The sequence below is a fragment of the Harmonia axyridis genome, chromosome 5 (genome assembly GCF_914767665.1).
Source record: "Harmonia axyridis chromosome 5, icHarAxyr1.1, whole genome shotgun sequence".
Lineage (NCBI taxonomy): Eukaryota > Metazoa > Arthropoda > Insecta > Coleoptera > Coccinellidae > Harmonia > Harmonia axyridis.
In genome coordinates this window covers 26,830,285-26,847,805 of record NC_059505.1, presented here as the reverse complement: position 1 = coordinate 26,847,805, position 17,521 = coordinate 26,830,285, and the positions used below count along the sequence as shown (strand labels likewise).

The following is a 17,521-nucleotide window of genomic DNA, read 5'->3' as shown; positions in this document are numbered from 1 at the left end:
CAAACCAGTAAAAACCCATTTTTCATTGAAAAATCTAATGTATTCGTCAACATAGTCATGTTCAATAGCGACACAGGTACTCCAACGCTTCTCGTAATGTTCAATATCTTTTTTGTAGAAACAAGAAATTTCTTCCCCTAAAGCATTTCTTTGTGGTTCACACAGTCAGTTATCTCTGGAGGCTATGTCTGGAGAGAATCTGCTTGCTTTACATTCCATTGTTAGGATTCGGAAAATCTGCTGTAGATAACCAATTATACATTGATATGTTTGTTTTGTTGAAATTAAGTAATCTGTCTTCAAATGTTTTGCAACCTACGCCCAACCAAGCAAGCGGTAAGTTTTTATATTGTTTTTCTTTTGTAAGTAGATGGCTTCGAACGTTTTCTCATTGTGCGCCCAACTCAGGTGAGTGCCTCTTTTGAAATTATATTTTCAATCATTTTGGTATCTTTGAAGGATTTTTCAATTGTATTAAAGGGACGGCTATTAATAAATATATATATATATATATATATATATATATATATATATATATATATAAAATAAACCAAGAATAGAGTCACCATCATTGACGTAACTGTTCCGGCAGATGACAATATAAGTCGGGCGTACGCTGAAAAACTAACCAAATACCACGACTTGGCTTTCGAAATGAAGGAGATCTATAAGCTCGATATGATCACGATCTTGCCACTGATAATCACTACTAATGGATTAGTTGAGAGCCACCTGGCAGAAAACACCAGACTGCTTGAGTTAGAGGAGAACTTGATCAGCGAGGCCCAGAAGGAGGTGATACTCTGGACCACAAGGATCGTTAGAATGTTCTTGACAGCTGGCTAGAGTGACCTTGGTCGAATGGACCCGGTCCCTCTGGAGGAACCCTGAGTGGTGGTTGAACAAAAAAAAAATATATATATATATCGGATTATTAGTAAATAACTATTAATTATTTTTCAAGCTAATTTTTTCCTTTCGTGATAAAATATTTGTGATGAAACCTCACTATACTCTTTGACTCAGGAGTGGAGTGATGAATCTATATTTCTTCCCCTGTTACAAATCGACGCAAAAAATTATGTTTATTAGAATTTAAAATCTCCGTTTGAAATCGACGATGTGTCCATATTGCTTTTGATCACCCATTTTGAGCGAAGCTTTCTCATAGACAAATGCTCATGCAAAATAGTGAATACACTGCCTGCTGATATTGTAACTCCATCGCTATCTCACACAACTTCAATTTACTGTTGTGCAAAACCATTTCGTAGACTTTTTTTATATTTTCTGGAACAAATTCCGAATTCAGGCTACCAAAACGTTTTCGAGCACATGTATATCAAAACATTCAAATTTCATTTCAAATATTTGATGTACGAGCTGGGCAAATTTCGATGTTTTAGCACTACAACTTTTAAACCAGAGAAGATGACAAAATAGCACATTCTCGTTTTCTTTTTCTGAGAAACTGACAAGGGTAGGATTCATTTTTGGCCATTTTCTGTTGTTTTCGAGTTATAGGCGATAATTGGAAAAATAGCGATATCGAAAAACCCCTTTATATATCTCCGGTAATACTGATGATAGAGATCTGAAATTAAAACATCATATAGGCACTTTTTAACGTAGAATCTAAAGGCGTGCTCGTCTTTTCAACAGGGTTTTTAATGAGAAAGCTATGATCCAAAGATATGTTTTTTTGGTCCACTACTTTCTCCCATCTTTCGGGCAGCGTATGAATCCCGCGTTGAAAAAACTGGTCATCTTTTGAAGTCATCCACGAATAGATTCAATTTTTTACTTCTTCATAAGACCGAAAGTGCTAGTAGGGCAGGCCAGGTGCCATTGATCGAAACAAGTGATAATCCGAGGAAGCAACGTCTGGAGAATACGGCGGTTGGAGTAGAACGTTTCCAAGTATGTCTTGACCACTTTCGCAACATGTCATGCTGTAAAGTCACTCTCATCACTGTAAAGTGCCTCTCATTGTATTGCGGCCGTTTGTATTCCAATGCTCGACTCAAACGCGATTGGGATTATCGTAATGGAACCATTTATCGTCTCCAGTCACAATGCGATGCATTGTGTCTTCCGTCTTTGCCTTGTAAGCAGCTGTTCACAAGCAAACAAACGCCGTTCAACATCTCTCGGCTTCAAATCATACAGCACCCAATTTCCTTGTTTCTGAATCATTCCCATGCTTTCAGGCGTTTTGAAATGGCTTGTTTCGTCACTTTCAATGATCTTGCCAATTCTTGTTGCGTTTGACACGGTCTTGCCTCCAATACTGCATCTTTTATCATTCCCCGCCATACTTGTCTTCGACTTCAAAATCATCGTTCTTGAAGTGTTGAAACCACTCTCGGATCGTTCTTTCACTAATAGCGGCCTCACCATAAGTATTCGAGAGCATTTCGATGAGCCTCAGTCGCAGATATCTTCACATTAAAGCAGAAAATTAAAACATCTAGCAACTGACGAGAATTTGGCTCGTAAGCAGACATGTTTAATCGAGAATAACTTTATGATGCAGATACAAATCGACTAATATTTCGGTGGCGTTATGTTTACAAATACCTTAGTTTATTGTATGACATCTACGATCTATTTATTTCGACTACCATTTACCGCTACAGCCATTTATTGCGAAACGGCGGAAGCAAAGTTGTACACCTAATGATATAAGAAGACAGTTGATTCCTCCGCAACCACAAAAAATATGGTTCACAAGGATGTTGAAACAAATGTGATGAAAATTTATAACCATTTACCGGACCATTTGGAAGAATTCAAAAAGGAATTGATAAGTATACTTTTAAAAGGAACATTTTATCCATACAAGAGTTTTTTAATATAAATTTGATTGAATGTGAAATGTGATCCAGTGTATTGTTTTGTGTAATTTTATCGACATTTTGTAATTCTGTATTATGTTATATTTTTATATACTATGTTCAATTGTACGTGTTCCTAGCAATAATTGAAGAATGGAACGAAATATACTCACTTATTTACTTACAGGTCAACTCTAGCAGAACAGAGATTCGTCTTCTTCCTACTTACATCACTTACTTCGTCCTACTTACATCAAATGAATACGTGGTTAGCCTTGAAAGAACATCTAACATCTAACTTTATTCACCCCGCATAATTTCCATGTTCCATCCTAGCACACGCCATAAATTCGATGAAACTACATCAACTTGTGGAAAACCCGCCCGAAGCCTAAGTTGTCTCTGACAATCGGGACGTTTCAATCGCATAAAAGATGAACCCTACACGTGGGTCAAAGAGGGAGGCCGTATAAGAAATCGCTTTGTGTATATATTTTTGTTTTACGGTCTGCAGAAAAGCCCTAGAAGCCGTTACTGCAAGACGTATAGTTCTTGGGGGAGAAATAAGATGAGGAAAAATGGCAACGGAGAGGCGATACCTTTGTTTACATATTTAGATGGCGTGGAATTGATAGAAAACCCTCCAGAAGAGCCTGTTTGTGGGATAAACGCACGTCCATCACACACGTCGGATGGAGATATTGACGGAAAATGGGAAATCTAATTGACGTGCTCTGGGACTTTCCACATAAAATATTGGAAAGGTTTCGTACAACGGACGTTACTAGGGAAATTAAGGGATGAAGCGATCTGCTTCATTTTACCCTTGTTATTCGATCAAATTTATGATGGTTGTTATTAGTTTTCGATCGATTCGAATCTCATCAAAAGATGAGTTATCGTCGGATAATGGACAAAATTTTGTTTCAGTCTATTAACACAAGATAACGTAAAACCAAAGTAGAAGGATGATATCTATGCATATACTGAATATTTTCAAAGGTGTTGTTCATATTAGGTAGAACTCATATTATCGAAATAAACAATTTACTAAAACTTTCCTTTATGAAATATGCACAATAGGGATGATATCCCTTCCGAAATCGAATGCGAATTTTTGTAAAATTAGGTTATTGATGAAGCGTTGTTCGAAATTTCAGCTTTATATATATTAATGAGATATGATATGAATTAATAACAGCTGCTGGTCAGTTGAAAATAGAACCCAAAACGTCAGTATAATTTTGAAGTACATAGGCGTACAACTTTCGCTTCCGCCGATTTTCCCGAGATCCTAGGCTTTATTGTAACAAACTGGTTAAACATTTATGATTCAAAGTATTGTCCATCGCTGGCCACTACATTCTCCCATCTTTCGGGCAGCGTACGAACCCCGCGTTGAAAAAACTGGTCATCTTTTGAAGCGATCCAAGAATCGATTCAATTTTTTACTTCTTCATAAGACCAGAAGTGCTGGTCAGTCAGGCCGTGTACCATTGATTGAAACAAGTGATAGTACGAGGAAGCAAAGTCTGGAGCATACGGCGCGCCGTATGCTCCAGACGTTGCTTCCACGGCGTGTGGACTTCCCATTTCAACGTTTCCAAGTGTATCATGACCACTTTTGCAACATGGGGTCGAGCATTGTCATGCTGTTAAATCACTTCATTTCTTTGCATTGCGGCCGTTTGTCTTTCGAAGCTCGGCTCAAAAACCATTAATTGCGTTCGTTAAAGATCGCCTGTGCTTGTTTCAGTCGGTTTTAACAACTCATAAAACATTGCGCCGAGCTGGTCCCACTAAATACTGAGCATGACCTTAGAACCGTGAATATTAGGTTTGGCCGTCGACGTGAAAGCATGACCGGGATATCCCCATGATTTTCTGTGCTTGTAATTATCGTAATGAACCCATTTTTCGTCTCCAGTCACAATGCGATGCAGAAATCCCTTCCATCTTTGCCTTGCAAGCAAACAAACAAACGCAAACAAACGCCGTTCAACATATCCCGGCTTCAACTCGTACGGCACCCAATTTACTTGTTTCTGAATTTTTCCCATGACTTTCAGGCGTTTTGAAATGGCTTGTTGCGTCACTCCCAATGATCCACCAATTCTTATTGTGTTTGACACGAGTCTTGATCAAGTAATGCCTCCAATTCAGCATCTTCGAAAACCTTCTCTCTTCCACCCGGTCTTCGACGTCAAAATCAACGTTTTTGAGCGTTGAAACCACTCTCGGCACGTCCTTCCACTAAAAGCGGCCCCACTATAGGTATTTGAGAGTATTCGATGAGCCTCGGCCGCAGATTTCCCTACTGTCAAAAATTCTATGTGAATGGAATGCAATAATTATCGAAAATTACAGCGAATAGTTCCCTCCTGTCAAAAAATCTATGCATAATGGAAAACAATTATCGAAAATTACAGCAAATATTTCCCTCCTGTCAAAAATTCTATGTATATGGAGAAGAATTATCGAAAATTACAGCGATAATTGCATTGTAGGAAGCGAAACAGCACTGCGATAATTGTTCTGTTCATAGATGCATAGTTTCTATGCATCTTACACAGTTCGAATCTATGGCAATTCCATTCTAAATCAGTTTGACAAGTAATGTAAGAGTTTATTCGGGAAATATTCCCCCGAATTACACTCGTGCATCAAAATGACCGATAATTTTGCATGACAGCGTGTTGTCATAAAAACTGACCGAATGCAGTTTTTCAAAGAAAACATGCTGGAATGCGAAATTATCCGGTCATTTTGATGCACTTGTGCAATTACTTACGATAATTGCATTGTAGGAAGCGAAATAGCACTGCGATAATAATTGTTCTGTTCATAGATGCATAGTTTCTATGAATCTTACACAGTTCAATCGCTATGGAATCTATGTCACTTTGAAGAGTTAATTGTTTATTCGAGAAATATTCCCCCGAATTACACTCGTGCATCAAAATGACCGGATAATTTAGCATTTCAGAGTGTTTTCTTTGAAAAACTGCATTCGGTCATTTTCATTTGAAAATGAACTCATGCAGTTTTTATGACAACACGCTGTCATGCAAAATTATCGACAATTTTGATGCACTTGTGCAATTACTCACGAAAATAACTTCATGATGCAAACAAAAATCGACTAATATTTCGATGGCGTTATGTTTACAAATGCCTAAACGGCGGAAGCAAAATTGTACACCTAATGAATCTATATTTGTTACGTCCTTTCCTTGTTTCGTGAAAGTTCCTTTGATGGAAATTCACTATTGGTCACTGCTGATGAATTTTGTTCTCACTAAGATTTTGAATAAAATAACAAGTGCATCGATGTTAAGAAAAAGTCTTCCTTCGTGAACTATGAAACTATATCAGTTTGAAAGTGTATCCAATAAGTTATTGATGTAAGGAACGAAAGTCAACTCACTATCAAACAGACTAATGACATTCGATCTAACCAACATGCTATCTCCAAAAGAATAATCAAATATCAGAGGTTCCACTCTTATTTATTAATTATTCATCAATATTTCTTTGCAAAATAGTTCAAAAAATAGTCTTCCCTGAATCTGCATCGTGTTAATCACACAAATTAAATCATCAATGAACAAAAGGAACAGCAGTGGACCAAGATTCGAACCTTGGGGCACTCGGGCACTTCAGAACCAGATGAATACTGGAACGAATGAAGAGCATCAAAAAGGACATTCTGTCAGTGATACAGTAAAAGGGATGGAGTACAAAGCTTGAAATAATTATTTATATAACTCTATTCGCAAAATCTCAACCCGATCGAATCTGTTGTCAGTTGTCACTGATATATTGAGTATTTTTCCCGATTTTCTTTTTAATTTTCTCTGGTTTTGATAATTAACATAATGCATAGAGCTTTCAAATTCGAACAAAATTTCGAATGGCCATAATTACGGGAACCCGTTCGATTTCTAAGAATTTCCATTCTAGAGCGATCTTTTGGGGGAACGACCACACAAGAATCGTGTAGAACCTTGAAATTCAAAAACATACCTCCCATTTTATCTGCTCGAATAATCAAAATATATATTTCCGATGTTGCTCCATACCTGGACATTTTGAGGATCTGATACCTGAAAATACCTGCGGCATAATTCACAAAAAAAAAACCTATTACCTCGGCCTATAAAACCTAAACAAGACGGAATCAATTCCCGAACTCCAATCCGTGAAAACGACTTTCTGACCTTGTTTTTCGGCATCGACCCCCTGAATAAATAATGTTATCAATCTTTCCGACCTGTTGAATAATACAACCAATAAGATTGTCTGCTCCGCCACCCCGATAAATAACCCTGTAAAATATTAAGGCCTTTCAACGGGCATTATCTGACCACACAGATCCTGCCAGATCTAACGCGATATTTTCTCGTTACCGGAATGATGAATAACTAAATTGGTTTGCGTATAATGAAGAAAGAGTCCCGGATTTCGTCCGGATAAATTTTTCAAAACTGAATAATTTAGCATCCAATTTGGTTGGGCTATTTTGAAGGTGCCTACTTTCGAAGTTGAGGTAATACAGCTTTGATCTCATTGAATTTTACCTATAGAAGTTTTGGAACATGATTCAAATGCCATCAGAAATTGCTTATTTTCTGATAAACAAATCATATAATACGTAGTTATTCAACCAACATATTTAACAAGCAATTTACGGAACAATTCGTTTCCGAAATACGAGGGTTACTATTTATGTAATGAGAAAACAGAAAAAAACAAGCGATTTTGATGCAAAATATTTTTACTGGTTTTCAAAATAATCGCCTTCAAGATCTATACTAGATATAGATTGAACCATCATTCGAAACATTTTTTCCAGTCAAAAGATGGTAGTTCTAAAACATGCTTTTTGAAGGCCTCAACCGCATATTCGTGCGATAGAAATCGTTGTCCACGAAAAATTTTTTTTTCTGGAAAGAACTTGCACAGAACTAATGAACAAACAAATGTTCGTGCAAAATCTTATGTATGCTGGTCATACTAATGCTTAAACATCTCTCGATTTCCTGATACGTCACATGACGATGACATGAATGGTTTTTAGGCCAGCCATCTCTGGACACTTGCATACCATGTATTCAGCTGTTTCTGCTTCTGATCCACATGCAAATCTCATCTGCTGACTTTCCCATAGGGTACAAATGATGTTTGTACCGACAATGCCCCGTCAGCAGTCCCAACATCACCCGAAGCTCATCTCGTGACAGCTTCAAGAGCTTTCTGGCATAGGGAGGTGAAATCATCACGAATTTCTTTGCCTGAGTAAGTCCAAGGGTGTTTGTCAAGTGGGTTATCCTGTTATTCAACTCCCATTGCTGGATCGCTGCCTTATATTGGTCTTTTCCTAGCCCACAGAAAGGCTGAGATCCAGGAGGTTTTAACCTTGATGCGCCCTTGAGGTTCATTTCAAGACACTCCTGAGCACATACGTAAACAGCCAGTATATCGGTCTGTAAAATAGAGAGCTCACTTCCCAGCACTTTAGAGATCCTCAGTTCAGGTCCATATACCCCAATGCCAGTATCTACCTCTCTCTGATTTTGATCAATCGGTGAACCATATGGATGACTTTTTGTTCAAACGATTTACGAAACTAGGAAGGTTAGTTATGACCGTTCCAAAGGGCGTTTCAAAATCGGATTTATTTGGCATATCATCCGATGCTTTTGCCAAGAGGTGTGAACCTAGTTGATTCAATATCCTCATATGTCCAACCCAGTTTCCAGGTAGGAGCTTTCCATTGAGGAAAATTCTTATTGCTTCCAGCAGGCTACATTTCCTCACATGTAGATGTAAGGCAGGCAAGTCAAGTATCACCTACAGCGCTGATGTGGGCTGTACGCAGAACCTATGTAGAAACCGTCGCAAACTCAGATATCCGTTATTCAAGACCCCCAAAATGGGATAAAACGGTTTCCACTTCTTGTGCAATTTTTAGGGGCTAGAGCATTAATTTGCCTGGGCTCAGGATTTTATTAGGTTTTGGTCTCTATAGATCTAATAGAGGCACGGCCAATTGAAAATTTATGGGCTATTTTATCTAGGAAAGTGTATAACGGAGACAGATGCAGACAAAGGGTAATAATTGATAAAACGGCGGATTTTCATTGAAATTTGGTAGATCATTGTTCGAACATTTTTTGCCAATTTGTGTCAAAACTTCTCAAACATAATATATTAATAATAAGAAAATAAGCAACATTAAACTAACGCAGATCCTGCTAGATCTAACGCGATATTTCCTCGTTACGGGGAATGATGAATAACTAAATTGGTTTGCGTATAATGAAGAAAGAGTCCCGGATTTCGTCCGGATGAATTTTTCGAAACTGAATAATTCAGCATCCAATTTGGTTGGGCTATTTTGAAGGCGCCGACTTTGGAAGGTGAGGCGGCGCATTACGGCGGCAGGCTCCTCGGAATGACCAACCGGTTGCATATTGTATCTGCTGCATTATTCAACAGCGGGGCCGGAAGAACATTAGAGCAGGTTGTCGGCCATCATGACGAAGAGGTATTCGTGGGCTGCGTCGCCACCGAAAATACGAAATACTTTCAATTTGGCGGTCAGGTATTAAATTAATCCTTCATGAGCGGCCGCGAGGATGGAATTTCAAACGGGGAAATCCACGTACTTTTGGGGATTTGTTGCGGGTTTCGGAAGATCTTCAATTATGGAGTGGGGGGAAATGAAACCGGTGACTGGATACTGAGTTGGTATGAAGATTATTTTTATCGAAGATAAAATCGTTTTTTAATTGCGTCGTAATATTGATCCAGGAATGGATCATGCTGAAAAAATCCTAATTCCTTCGAAACTTCATTGATTTAATCCAATCCGCAAAACAAACATCTGATGACAGAATATAAAAACCATAAACTGACTCACATGTTTGTCATACATGCATGTTCGTGCGCGTTCGGTGACAGTTCGGCTCGACAGTGTATGGATAAAAATCAACCTCGAAATCAACATACATGTATGACATTCAAATATTACGAACTGGCCTGAAAGACAAACATGCAGCAACAAGCTTGAATTTATAGTTATCTATGCCTGTAGAGCCTGTTGCAAACAAAATCAAAAGATTATATAAATAGAACAGAGAAATAGTGCATTCAAGTTTCTGATGAAAAAAAAAAAGAAATTGAACCAAATAACAACAAAAACTGCTCAGAACAATATTATGAGATATATAAGAGGGAGAAGAAGTGAATACAACCAGTACATTGAATGAATCCAGACGGGATGGCTGAGATTGTAAGAGACAACAAACCTCTCGGATAAAGACCACTAGAACACTCAACACAAATACATAAAGATGAGAGTCACATTTTAACAAAACTTCCTAGTCATATAATTAAAACCTTAAAAGATTTTTAAGATACAAATTCATAAAGGAACCGGAACCGAACAGGCTTCCAAAAGTAATATTTATATGACAGTATAAACATATGCCGTACAACCGAGCGTACAACACAGACTTACTTACAGAACACCACCGCCTCAGAAAGCACCTACTGCTTGGTGTTATAAGAAACTGAAGAGATTGGTCACCTGTTCATAAAATGCCTCGCTATTGTAAGCCAACGCTTCGGACGTGAAAATTGTAGGAGTGAGGACAGAACTTCCTTGAAGCAATACCACATTACTTGAGTTCATTAGTACTCTGGAACTGCAATGTAAGCTGTAAAGTGTAGATGATGTAATGAAACTTCAATTCAATTTAATTTCAAAAACTGCAGATTCGATAGATATGAAAACTTACATTTGAAAGTAGAATGGCAATACCAACACCCGTGGCAAAAATAAAATGTTGATGTAACTAGACCCTTAGAAATTTCAAAATGAGTTTAGAAAAAACATAACCCAATATTTCCATTATCACTCAACAAATGAAGTCACGATTTTAGGCTATTCATATCATCAAAACCATTGAAATTTTCAACTAAAGGTAGTGTAGGAACCAATTATCACAATGAAAACGAAAAACTATACTCACTTGGTTTGTGATCCAAATTAGAAGTTTCTCAATTCTCAATATCTGAAAGAGCTATGAAGAAAAAAATAGAAAAATCTTGAATCTTCAACGCTCTGTAGTTCGATTACGAAGCATTTGCGAACACATATTTATGGAAAGAAAGTCTCATTTTGACCAGAAAAATACGCTCCTGAAATCTTGATACTGAATTTTGAATCACCTTGTAGAAACAATAGCAATTGAAAACTTCGTTCAAATGGTGGCTTCAGAACAATAAAAAACTCATAAGAAAGGAGGACTCGTTTTTCCAGCCGTTATTTGCACCCTTGGAGAACATATATATAGATATTAAAAGATATGTGGTCTTCAAGGGTGCAATTAGAGCATGAGAGAAAAGTCATGAAGAATTTCTGAAAAAAAAAATATAATTTTTTTCCCGGTCTTATCGTCGGGAATCATCAAAAAGGGATCTATTTCGCTTCAAATAGATAAATATGAGAGCAGAATGTTACAGAAAAATATTCCAAAAAGGAGATAAATGATATGGTGGTGAAAGTATGATTCCATGTTTCCATAGCATGCCCCTTTGGCTAATCGAGTATTTAGAGAGAAACGTGAAAAATTCCGTGAAGAAAGTATATTAATACAAATTTGAATAACTGCTCAAAATATCCTGTTCTGTCGTTCTTCATAATTTCTGTTATTTAATCGATAATAACACAAGAAAGAGCATATAAAACAAAGCAGCAAATATTCATATTCTGCAATGACCTGAATATAAAGATCAAAATGGCGAATGCGCAAGGAACATGGGATGATTCAAAATAGTGAATGTATATATCCCATTCAAAAGAATATTATAATTTCTCAAACTTGGGTAGTATAATATTCAGAGAATAAACACTTATTACTATAGTTATCTCAAAATGAAATAAACTATTATTAATACAGCGAATTCAATGTTATTAGCCTTTCGATTCATAAAATAGGCTGAAGAATACAAGAACTAAAGGGCTTAGAAAATGATATATGTTGAAAAGTTCGAAGAAAAATGACCCTGCTTCAATTTGAACATTGAGATTGATAATATATTCCATAATAAAATAAAAATCAAATAAGTTTATTCTGCAGACATACGTAGTAGAATATTATATTCCAGGTCTATGATTTAACCCTTTCTAGTATCATGTTGTCTTTACTTCTAGTAATTTCTATTTCTATTTATTTTTGCACCAGTGGTTCAGTAGGCCATCATCAAATATCATTAGACTTTAGTAGTGCAGCATAGACACAAAATACACAATAAAAATTTATAGCAATGATAAGGGAATGCCATGACTCCTATGAGCATCTACGCAATAGAATTGGAAATAGAAAGAAAAAAAATAGCCATAATTAGGTTCAAAACTTTATTTTTTATTGCCGAAATAGGATTTTTCAAAAAAAAAGTGGACGTATTCTTACATTACAGGATTCTTACATTTGATTCGGATAGAGAAAACCCAACGCTAGGAGATTTCGGAAAATCTGTATCTATCTTGTTAAAACTTCTACATATACTCCGAAACATAAGACTTATCTTACTTCACGGAAACAAAAATAAACCTCAACGAACATTTTTCCAACATGTATCATAGAAAAATCTCTTTGCAAACTCGACAAGTAAATAGAATACATGAACAAGACGTCGCAAAACCTAGGCAACCCCTCTAAATGACCAACCGGTTGCATACTGAATCTTGTGCATTATTCAAGAGGGTTCGCCGGATGAACATTAGAGACGGCTTTCAACCATCATGCGGAAGAGTTATGTCTATACGTTCCCTACGCGCCAAAAAAATATGAAATATTTTCCCGGGAAACTTACGTGTTTTGCCGTGTCGTTCAGTGGATAAAGGGAGATTTATACGGGAAAAGCCTGAGCGATATTAACCTCGAGTGGGCCATTTCGATTAGAGCGGATGTCAGTGGCGGCGGGTCTAGTCTTCGAGGAGTAGAGAAAATGATAAACTTTTTTGAACGCACGTTCTTCGAACAGAGCCCTTTATCATTTCGTCACAATGTTTGGATAGAAAATGGTCACGAACAAATATATTCAATTCACGAATGACGAATCAGTGGTCAATTTCATTTCTGTCCGACCATAAAATTAGTATATTATTCAACGAGCGATAATGTAGGTCATAACTCACGCAGATGAAGTTTGCAGCACGAGCCGCTGGCGAGTGCTGTATTTCATCAAGTGAGTGATGACTATTACCGCAAGTTGAATACTATACTTTATTTACGACTATAACAATGAATACTAAAATTCTAGATAGAGAAAGAACTTTATTGACAAACCTTGATATTTACCAATAAACGTCAAAATTGTCAAAGTGACCTTGCTTCCCTCAATAACAATAATGGAATGTTCCCTTTCGGCCAACCGAATAGAAGCACAGAAGTATAGAAGCATAGAGCCATATTTTCCGATTTATGATAGTGAATTACAGCAGTGAGTTATTATTATAAATCACGTTGTTTGTTAATAGATACTATTAATTGCTCAAAAGCAGTTGAAGATATAATCCTCGAACAGAACAATCTGGAAACTTCCAATTTTTGGAGTAGGTTCAGAGTTTCAATGTTGCCGTTAAGTTCGTTAATGGGCAAAATGAGAGCAGTATGTCTGTTCAATTAGATGAAATGTTGCTAAAGATAACAATTTCCAGCTACAAAGCAGAGCCAGAGAAAATTAGAGACATTATCGGAAAAATACTAAATACTCCCGTAAGGTATCAGATCAAGTTGAGATTAAGCGGGTATACATGGTGTCCCCGTGAGCAATTGCAACAAACTGATACATGGACAACAATTTTTTTGCGAACACGGGGTCTATTATTATTATTATTAGTTGAACTGGGGTCGTTGTGACTCGGTAAGCCTTCGGGAACTGCGACCATGTAGATCTTTTGTTTTCTACCCTACTCATTCACGGAAACCCAAGCAGGTCGTCAATGGCGTTGATAAAACTGACAACCTCCTTAGGGGCCTTGGCCGTTACCTCTTGGGTATCCAGGACCGGCTTCTCCATATCAATGGACATTGTGAAGATATCATCTGAACGTGTACCAGGTTTTTCACCATAATTTGACACCCCCCTTTAACTTTGTTACTAAAAGAGGTACAAAAAAATTTTCACTACAAAAGTTTCACGAAAGCGACTAGTGTTTTTTAAAATGATTTCACACTTTTTCCCCTGACCTCGAATAGATAATATATGTTTGGCCTATCTCTCTTATTCTGAGTACCACAGAGGTTCAAATTTTAAGCAACTCATCAATGTTTCTTGAAGGGAAGACAACTAAATTTTATGTAGGATGCCTACTTTTCGAGTTACAAGCAAAAAAAAAAGCACAACCTACCATTATTTGAACTGGGGTCGTTGTGGCTCGGTAAGACTTCTGGGAACTGCAACCATGAAGATCTTTTGTTCTCTACCATACTCATTCAGGGAAACCCAAGGTCGTCAATGGCGTTGATAAAACTGACAACCTCCTAAGGGGCCTTGGCCGTTACCTCTCGGGTACCTAGGGCCGGTTTCCACATATGAATGGTTCTTAGGCCAGCCAGCTCTAGACACTTGTATACCATGTGTTCAGCTGTTTCTGCTTCTGATCCACGGAGCCTGCAAATCGCATCTGCTGACTTTCCCATATGGTATAAATGATGTTTGTACCGACAATGCCCCGTCAACAGTCACACCATCACCCAAAGCTCAGCTCGTAATATCTTCAAGAGCTTCCAGGCATAGGCAGGTGGAATTATCACGAATCTTGGCCTGAGTAAATCCAGGAGTGTTAGTTCAGTGGGTTATCCTCTTCTTCAACTCCCATTGCTGGACCCCAGCCTTATATTGGTGTTTTCCTAGCCCACAGAAAGGCTCAGGTCCAGCAGGTGTTAACCTTGATGCACTTTTGCAAGTTCATCGGCTTTTACCTTTCCTTCTACATCACAGTGCCGTGGTACCCATAGTAGAGTCGCTTTATTCAGTAATCTTATTCCTCTGAAATTGTAGGCGTGAAAAATATATATATTTCCAGCCCCAGTACAAAACATGAAAAAATTCATTTTAGGCACAAATTGTCTTGACAAAAAATGAAGACTACTCACTAGGCTATAAGGCAGGCAAAAAAAGGCAGAGCATGCCTATTGTAAATGGACATATAGACATTTTTCAAAGGTGTCTTTCGGGCCACCTGTAGAGTGATCCGTAAATTTGCAGAAAACTTGAAAGCTTTTCGGGAAATCAATAAAAATAAATCATACAATTATTTTTGACGGTTTCAAAGACATGATCTTTAGTTCATGAAGCTATATGAACTAGGATATTACATCGTATACTTATTCCAAAACAGGGTTCGAACAGAAGTGTGGAAAGTGGATATCTAGATACTCTAATATCCCTACTTTCACAATGTGTTATTCGAATTTTATTTTCATGCATTTGAATTTGTAGGGAATATGTGCTTCCCCAAGCACGCCACTGGTGGATGTTAGGACCAGGGGAGGGTTGAACGCTATCAAAATCTTCATTGTCATAGGGGACGATATTCCTCTTACCGATTGTTTACCTTCAGTAGTGTTGAATATGAAGGTAATGCTTATGGTTAATGATCGTTTTTAACGATTGAAGTTATGGATGGATACAACTGAATTGAATCCATTCAGAGGAATGTCCATTTGAGGAAAGTGCTGAAGCATAAACAATTTATGTCTTTCAGTCATTAATTTCGTGTGCGGGATTGAAACCACTCTTCTCAAAAATTATTGGTAAATCATTTCCAAAGGAAAAATCCATAAAAGCACTGATACCACTGTTGTTGAATGAAATTCACCCAACTGTTAGTTTGAAATTGATCCTCCTGATAATTTCAAAACAACAGATGCGATCAAGTTTTCAAATATGAAAAAATACGTATTCAAACTTCGAGCAGAATTTGTTATCGATCGCGTCACCAAAACCATAAAAAATTCAAGCAGAATTCTCAAATAAATACCGAATAATTACCTGAATGAATTCGAGTTGAAATTCTTCGTGAAGGCAATGAAATTCCGTGTTTATTGCGTCATCAGAATCACAGAAAATTCAAGCAAAATATGAAAAAAATTACTTCCCTAACAACAGATCCAACTCAAGTTGAAATTCAGTAGATATATGTATGTAAAATAAGAATTTCAAGCTTGCTTCGATCGCGTCTTCAAAACCGTAAGATAATCAAATAAAATATCGTTAGAAAACACTCAATATTTCCGTAACAATAAATACAACTAAATTGACAGTTGGTATCCTTAAAAAAAACCTTTTAAATTTTCAGGCCAAATTTTAGGATTGTGTTATCAAAAGCATTGAATTTCATGTAGAATATAAGAGAGCGCTCGTAAACTCCTACTCAAGGCTTTATATGTTTTATTAGGTACTGAGTTTCAAAGTCATCAAATAAATGTTATTATTTTTATTTCAGATACAATAATTCTGTGCCCATCGAGCGATTTTGGCCTCTTAACGAAATTAACAAGCGTTTTCAGAGTATTCAAACTTCAACGACCGGCTCCACAGAATACAAATATTGTGTCGATATGATAGGAGCATAGGAACCAGTGCGCAAGATATCAAAGGCTATTCTATTTCAGTAGAAATCTCAATTTTTTGAGGTCACTAAGCATAAGCAATGTTTCTTCCTATTGTTTAAACGAAAAAGTAACTTCTAATAATTAACAGAGATGGTGGGAGGAGAAGAAACAAAGTAAGAAATAGACACTAAAAGAGCTACACACATACATTTGTTTGAAACAAATAGAAACAAAGAGCATGCAACCAACACAACAGAGGTAAAGACACTCACCTTTAAACGTCTGATAACATTCAAACTCCTAGAAAGAGAGACAGAAATTAAAAGAATGGTTAAAACACACAAAGGATGCGATAGAATACGAGCAGTGAATAAACAGTAACAGAGTGCATTAACATTTTGAGAGCGTGAAACATCATAGTAGGAAATGAACAGAATGAATGCATTTGGGGGATACACAAAACACATAGAGAACATAATTATTCTGGTAACATTCAACCGAGCAATCGAATTCGTGGAAGATGAGGAAGAAATCTTGATTTGATATCCTTGCTGTTATACCGATTCTGCTGTTCAGATTATTCAATATTATTAGATTGGCCGTGTCGTCAGTGAATATAAAATCTTTCAGTCTTGAGTTGAGGCAAATATTAGAGAAGAATTGGTATCTTACTCATCAAGTTCGTGTAGATCTCCAATGCCATTAGGATAAATGAGCTCAGCTTCAGGGCAACTATTTCAATCACAACCTGTAAATGAAATTTAAGTTGTAGGATAAAATACGAATCCAATAATGTCTTCAAAATTAATATAACAACACAAAATCATTAAAAATAAATCATAGCAAAATAATGTATAGGTACACATATTTTCATTGCAGTTGTTACATTTTTTGTCCTTCTAACAACTAAGGCTGCTGTCGAGTAAGTTAATCCTTTCCGTACTGAAAAATTGTTTTATAACAGTCATAAAAATTCAAAAATACATAATGAACTTTCAGAGCTCAGTTCATAAGATGATAAAAATTTTGAATTTTTTTTTTATTCCCATA

The 17,521-nt window shown here is 36.9% G+C and overlaps 1 protein-coding gene across 2 annotated transcripts in view; it reads right to left on the bottom strand.

Moving 5' to 3' along the window:
• Positions 1 to 17,521, bottom strand: part of LOC123681141 (polypyrimidine tract-binding protein 1) — a 592,501-nt gene that overhangs the window by 520,408 nt on the left and 54,572 nt on the right. Inside the window, exons 2-3 of one of the 2 annotated variants that reach the window (XM_045619369.1) lie at positions 17,144 to 17,219; positions 16,744 to 16,771 (exon numbers count right to left, since the gene is read on the bottom strand). Coding sequence is in view for 1 of the 2 variants with exons in the window: in XM_045619365.1 (XP_045475321.1) it covers positions 16,744 to 16,771 (28 nt within the window). In the remaining variant the exon portion in view is untranslated. The remainder of the gene's footprint in view (positions 1 to 16,743; positions 16,772 to 17,143; positions 17,220 to 17,521) is intronic. The other variant, XM_045619365.1, reaches the window with a different exon arrangement.